At 37.3% G+C, this 7,583-nt stretch overlaps 1 protein-coding gene across 2 annotated transcripts in view; it reads left to right on the forward strand.

Annotated features, from left to right (window-relative positions):
* The window catches only part of LOC136833807 (serine/threonine-protein kinase SIK3-like), a 575,016-nt gene extending 567,923 nt beyond the window's left edge, over positions 1–7,093 (forward strand). For both annotated transcript variants that reach the window (XM_067096082.1, XM_067096081.1), the window contains one exon: positions 4,608–7,093. In XM_067096082.1, coding sequence (XP_066952183.1) covers positions 4,608–5,761 — 1,154 coding nt within the window. In that variant the 3' untranslated portion in view covers positions 5,762–7,093. The remainder of the gene's footprint in view (positions 1–4,607) is intronic.
* Positions 7,094–7,583: the final 490 nt, after the last annotated feature.

Consider the following 7,583-nt stretch of genomic DNA (forward strand, 5'->3'; position numbering starts at 1 on the left):
CCAGTACTAAGGCAATAGTAGCAATCATTCTTTAGAACTAAAATTGAAATGATTACAAGAGAAGTTTTTATCTCTCTCTCTCTCTCTCTCTCTCTCTCTCTCTCTCTCTCTCTCTCTCTCTCTCTCTCTCTCTCTCTCTCTCTTGATTTTTTCTATGAAGTGAGAAACAAATAACGTACATAAACTTTATGGAAACCTGTAAATTAATGGAAATAATAGATCGCAGTATTAATAAAGAGAAAATACTAAATCATTACTTTAAACAACGCTGGGGTAAACACACATTCACACACACACAAGCCAATCATCGACATCCTCCATAGACGGGGTTGTGCTGCCATAGCACCTTATGCGGTGCACTGTAGGCATTACTTGAGGTTCTTTGTAGCATCCCTTCAACCCCTAGCTGCAACCCCTTTCATTCCCTAACAATTGATTCATAGCGCGAGTACGAGATTTTCCTCCTGTTACACTTCTCAGACCTTTTCGCTGTCAATTTCAGATTCAGCGCTGAATGACCCCATAGGTCCCAGCGCTTGGCCTTTGGTCGAAATTCTGCATATCCTTATCTATGCATCGACAATAAGATGGACAGTAGAACTAATGAGTGGAATTATTGAGAGGATTGGAAATGAATTGATGAAATAGAAAAAATAAGAATGGATAATAGAACTACACTAATGAACTGAATTATTGAGAGGATTGGAAATGAATTGATGAAATAGAAAAATAAAATGGACAATAGAACTAATGAGGAGAATTATTGAGAGGATTGGAAATGAATTGATGAAATAGAAAAAATAAGAATGGAGAATAGAACTAATAAATGGAATTATTAAGAGGATTGAAAACGAATTGATGAAATAGAAAAAAAAATAAGATTGGACAATAGAACTAATGAATGGAGTTATTGAGAGGATTGGAAACGAATTTATGAAATAGAAAAAAATAAGACTGGACAATAGAACTGATGAATGGAGTTAGTGAGAGGATTGGAAATGAATTAATGAAATAGAAAACATAAGAATGGACAGTAGAACTAATGAACGGAATTATTGAAAGGATTGGAAATGAATTGATGAAATAGAAAAAATAAGAATGGACAATATAACTAATGAATGGAATTATTGAGATGATTGGAAATGAGTTGATGTAATAGGAAAAATAAGAATGGATGTTAGATGTATTGAAGAGATTTATTGAGAGGATTGAGAATGAATGAATGGAATAGAAATAAAAGAATGAATACTAGAACCAGTGAAGAGAAACTGAGAGGATTGAGAATCAACCAAAGGAGTCGAAAAAATAAGAAGGGAAACTAGAACTAATGAAGAGAAATATCGAGAGTATTGAGAATGAATTGATGCAGTAGAAAAAATAAGAATGGATACGAGAACTAATGAGAAGAATTATTGAGAGTATTGAGAATGCATTGATGAAGTAGGACGTTAGAGCTAATGTAGAGAAATATTGAGAGGATTGAAAATGAATGTACGAATATAAAGATAAGAATAGGCACTAGAGATTTCTTGCAAACCGAGAATTAACTCTCCCCAACCCTAAAGAAGTTCACATTCTGAATCTGATAATTTTGCCCTTGAGTGTGATGTTCCTGCTACAACAATTCCCTCTGATAATGGTGACTGGCGAATTACCATCTTATGATTATCTTAAGAAAATTTAGTCTAAACTGCATGTCCCAAAGCCCATTATTTTCTTCTTTTCTTGATAGCTGGTGGAGAGGAAGAACTAAGAATTCTCATCCCTTAAATCATCTGCAGTGGTAGTTCCTGTTGAGGGTAATGCTCATGCTGAGTCCACAGCTGGCCTAATTCCATGAGCAGTACAGGCAAGAGCCATTGCCTGAAGATGTTCTTCATGTTGATCTTTCTCTGAACAAGTGTACCTCTGTAGTACTTTTGCATGTAAGTTCTGGTCATTGGAAGGGAAGCGTGCTTCACGATAAAAGGAAAAGGAATTGTTCCTCCTCTTCACCTTCATTATCGTCTTCTTGTTTGTCTTCATCATCTTCACAGTGCTCTGGCAGATGCAAGAGGAGGAGGAGTAAATCTAGGCATTGGCTCGAGTGGACAAAGGAAAAGGAATCATTCCTCGTTTCATGAGTGCTCTCTCTCTTCCTCATGCTCATTCTTGTGACATGGTGCTGGGGCAGTATTGTCACTGTTCCCTTGCGAGAGTGCGAGCCATTTCTTTCTACCTCCTTGTGCTCAAGTTTCTCCTTGTCCTTAAGTGGAAAGCCAGTTGATCAACACTTGATCCCAGTCAGCTCCAGTCTCTTTGAATACAACTTCTAACAACGATTAAAGCTTGGGGAATGTCTTTGAGGCAACATCTCATCGTTCTCCTGCTGCAGGAAGTTTCCAAGGCTCTTCCATGGAAGATCAGTGGGTCAAGGGTTTGAATCCTCATGAATTTGTATCTTTGGCTGGAGAATGATCTTCACATTCTTTGGAACTTACGTCTTCCGAAGGTTCTTCCTTTTGGAATCTTTCTTGACATGATTATAGCAACATTTTAAAGAGGTTATTGTGTTAATAAGTGAGTGAAATAATCTGGGGAGGGTGACCTCGGCTACCTGCCGGCCTACAGTCTTGTTTATGAAGTTGGGTTTGGGTGGCATTCCTGAGGTGTGTCTGTAGGTAAACTTCCTTTTTTCACAGTTGGCATGTGGTATTTCAGAGCAGGACCTAATAGTCCTCTTTCCTCCTGCAGATTGTTCATAATCCTCCCCCAACCACTTTTAAGACAGAAGAGATACTATGTTCCAGGGGACACAAAATCCTTTCCCCTTCAGTTGGGTTCATCTGTCTGTTGACTGACTAACAACTTACTCTCAAGAGACTCTGTCAGGAAGGTGTAGTGTTTACTCCTTCAGAAATTAGTGTCTTAAAATGTGTGGCTATATCTGCCCTTCGAATGGTTTCTCAGCTGGATCTTTGGCTTAACTTTACAGATTTCTCAGTGACAGGCCTTGCAACTTCTGAAGAAAAAGTTATGTTTAGGAGGTTATTAATGTCTAGAGGAAGGGTCCTCATGTTTGTGGTGACCCAGATGAGATGCTTCTTTGCTTGGTCCAAACTGTCAAGTATTACTCGAAAAGGACCCATGCATTCAGACCAATAAGCAGGAGACTTTTAATTAGTATTGGCAAACATTAAAAGGTGTCTAAGAACGTTTATTTCCTAGCTTCGTGAGGTTATTCAGACGGTGTGTAGGACATCTATGGATGTGTCTTCTATCCTGTCTGTTTGAGGGGTCACGAAGTCATTACTTGGGCCTGTCACAGTCTGGCATAGACAAGCTCCCTTTACTTCATTGTGTCTGAGGGATGTTGCTCACAAGTCCTTGGACACCTTTTCCTAAGGACCTGTGGTGGTTCCTGAGCAAATTGAGATCCTTTTGGACAGAAAGTATCTTATCTGAGTATGTTATATAGTTCATTTTAGAATTACAGCTGTGGTGGGTGTGTGGATGTGGGGCTCCCTTCTTTCCCTTTCCTTTTGGAGCACTTACTAGGTCAAAGTACATGCTGAACATCAGTTAGATACAGGTGGGTACATAATGGGCAGTCAGTTCCCTACTGACACGTTATTTCTTATGGGGTGTGATGTGATTCTATGGAAATTACCTCCTATTTTTTCAGGAGATCTAATGTGCCCAGGACTTTGGTTTTCTGGTCTCCTGGTCACCAGAGTTGTAAAGGCTCATGTGAGAATAATATTTATTGAGGGCCCCATATCCCAAGAAGATTTTCTCGTAGGTGGAATGTATTCTTTAGCTACTTTAATGACACTACCTGCCTAGAAAATAGGTCTCCACTTAAAAGGCTCAGCTCTGTGGGTTATTGAAAAATGTAAATAGTATACCAAATTTTTCAAAGTAATTTGTATCTTTCCTAGGTATACAAACAAAGCCTTTTAATGTACTGTATGTCCCACCTCTCCTACCCTGCTTAGTCCTCCATTTGACAGATCAACTGTTGGTTCACATGCTGGGCACTTTGCTGGTACCCACGCTATTTCACTAGCACCATCACATGGTGAACCTTGTAACTACATTTATTCAACTATTTACAGAAGATTTTTTAAAGGCTTTGGTTTATACCTAGCAATAATACAGATTGTGATATTTACATTTTTCAATAATCTGCTAAGGTAAGAATAAATTTTTACAGATAACTTGAGAGTATATTGTACTCAGAAAGTCAAAATGTGCATTGCATTGATATATATAGTGGTTTGTTATCCCTTTATCTTTTATTTGATTTTATCACTATGAGGTCTACCTAGAATGTTTGTAGTTATTAATCTATGTAATATTTCTTTTACTGCATAAATTTTACTAACTTTTTATGTACATGATCCAAAAAGTATGTCAGTACTTTAAAGTCCTTATTTAAAATTCTTTCATTCACAGAATGTTTACTTCCTAACTTTACTTTCCAACTTGCAGCCAATCCTGTGGATATAAGGTGTTAGAAGACTAGTATTGGATTGTTTCATTGTCTTATAAATATATTCAGTTACTAATTTATAAGTCATTTTTACAAGAAAATATTAATCATTCAACCTTTTCACACCCTTTAGGTTCACCTCTACACCACAGTGGGAGTAGCATAGAGGGGACAGCTCTAAGTTTAAGCAGACTTCAGCTCCATCCACCATCTTCGCCAAGTGGTCCCCGTAGTCCTGCTCATCGTCAGAGTCCCCCATTAGCACATTCTTCTCAGCCTTCTTCACCTGTGTCTTTACTGATTCCTGGTACGCCTTTATCACCTCCACCACCTAGTTTAATACAGAGGCCTGGACCTTCTCCTCCTCCTCTTGGTTTGGACAGCATTAGAGAGGAACCACCAAGGCGCACCCACATCTCTCCACGTTTACCACGTCGTCATGTACATAGTTTTACACAAAATCCTCAGATTTCTATTACTGATGAAACTGGTGTGACTGGTGATCTTGTCTATATACCATCATCATCAGATTCTTCTCCAGATGTTTCTGATGATATGGACTCTTCACCCATCCCATCACCCCAGTCTCCTGATCTTTCTAATATTTTTCCTCATGCGTCGCCTCAGCGTTTATTAAAAGGATTATCATTAGATTCCTCTCCTTTGCCATGTATAGGACAGTGTGACACTCAAGGACCCTCAATAACAAGGGGTACAGCAGGAATCCTTCCATCCCGCAGACAGACTCCACCAGATAATAATAATGTCCACAGAGTTCGAAATGAAAGAAACATTGGTTTAGTGCGACAGAATGCCATCACTGGAAATCATCATCAGCATATGTTAATTACCAGTATGGAGTTTAGACATAGTTTTCCACCATTCCATAATGGTGGAGCAAGTGAAAGTGATACAGACATGGCAGACATTAGTCCCCTGGGAGACAGATCACCACTAGGAGAGCGTAGTATAATTGAACTAAAGTTACTGAAAACAGGCAGTGGCTCAATCCTATTAACTCTCCCAACAAAGTGGTCCGGTATGGCTCAGCAGGACCTAGTTGGAAACATAATGCACATCCTTGAAAGGAAAGCTCCTTCCATTGTGAGAGAAGGAGTTCGAGACTGTGGCCTTTCTGTCAGGGATCACACAGGGGCTCAAATAGACCTGGAGGTCCATGAAGGACCTGCAGCAGACTCCCGTGCTCTTAAAATGCGTAGAGTTTCTGGTGATGAATTACAGTATACTCAGCTCTGCCAGCAGTTGATAAATTGTATGACACCCTAACATTTACTATTTTATTACGTGTGATGTGAAAGTTTTCTTTATGCTAATATACTTATGAGAAGAACATCCTAATTTAAAGTTATCAAATATGGGGGTGATATCAGCAACTAGGGCAGAATCTGTTTTCCAAAGATTTTGGGAAGTTACTTGTTTCCTACTACAACCATTATAGCTTATACATTGACACTACTTAAGAATGATACTTGCTGATCGTAACACCGTTGTCTTCTATTTTTTTTATATAAGATTAAATCAGTTTCTAGATTTTTATAGGAAGGGAAATTGAACCTAATATTGGCAAAAATACAATATTAATTTTCTGAAAATAAACAATTACTAGAAGTCTTCTCCATATTTTTTGTTTTTGTGTATGTTTTAAAATTGCATTTCATATTTAGGTGTTAAATGACATAGCAGGATTAACCATTTTGTTTTTACATTTATAGTAGAAATGAATATTGATATTCAAAACAGCAGATATGCTGCTTTTAAATGTTCTACAAGTTGCCTTCTGAACTACATCCAATGTTGTGATTATTCTATTCCAAACTGATTAATATATAATACCAAAAATAATGAGGAATGTGAAACATGATTCAGGTACCACCAACCATTTGCATGCATTCCATTTATCACTATTGTGTATTGACCTCAGTGAAGTTTTAAAAGTATTGCGTTGATTCTTGTTTGCAATGAATTTATTACATAATGAATTACTACTGCTTCCTATTCCATATAAATCTGAATGATAAAATTCAGTTGTTTTGAATATTTGCATAAATGATGGTGAATACTTAGAAATTAGCTGGAAAGTGAATTATTGTAGGTGGATCTGTAGGGAATAAGTTGTATAATGAATCAAGGAAAAGTGCCACTTGTTGCAAAACAAAAGTGTATTGTTGCAGTGTTAGGCGATTACTTTTGTTTAACTGCATTCGTAATAAGATATAGTACTGTAGTAGGTAAAATTTGATATAATTAATTATGTTGCATTCACATGCTCTTTTCAAGTGCCTTTGCATCATGGAGACTAGCCAGAAAATATCATGGTTAAAAGTGGCTGGTTGTATGATCATCTCTCTACTAGATGGTACTCTTTTGTGATCAATGTTTGATTGTCAAAGCATTTTGCTGTTACATTTAGCTCAAAATCCTAAAATGGTTCAACTAGTGGGAAAATTTTTGAGCTAACACATTACTGTTAAGTGACTTACTAGCGAGGGTACAGTCTGCAATAAGGATATATTTTTGTGTTACAAGTTCTCTTTCAGACACGTATTGTACCTTTGTGTGTAGTTCATTTTAGTCGGTGATGAAAATCATCATTGAGAATATGGTTTTTGTCATCTTCCCATTTCTGATTGAAGATTATGGTTCCAGCATGAGCACGTGGTAGGCCAGTCACTTTTCAGGCTTTACCTGTAAATGGTATTTAAGAGATACTGATTAACTGTGCATTTAAATGAACAGATTAGCTTGTATTAATTGCAAACATATCATTCCTATTTCATCTTGTATCCTCATTTGTCAACTTTTAATGAAAGTAAATGATCTGGAAATAAGTTTGTCAACGGCACATGGATAAAAGAGGGAGTATAAGGCTATTCCAGAAAAACTGGCTACCAAATCAGGACAGGAACTCTTTTTAAGGGTAAAATCTCTGTAAAATGTGTATTAAAGGTTAGTACAGTATATAAAATCATCAGGAAACTGATGTCTTTGTGTTCACAGATGCAAACCAACATTTTACAGTTGCCTTCATTGCTAAGTGCATCTGAAAATTATCAACAAAATTTGGATAGGCTCTCAGTATGAATACTGA

The sequence above is a fragment of the Macrobrachium rosenbergii genome, chromosome 52 (genome assembly GCF_040412425.1).
Source record: "Macrobrachium rosenbergii isolate ZJJX-2024 chromosome 52, ASM4041242v1, whole genome shotgun sequence".
Taxonomy (NCBI): Eukaryota; Metazoa; Arthropoda; class Malacostraca; order Decapoda; family Palaemonidae; genus Macrobrachium; species Macrobrachium rosenbergii.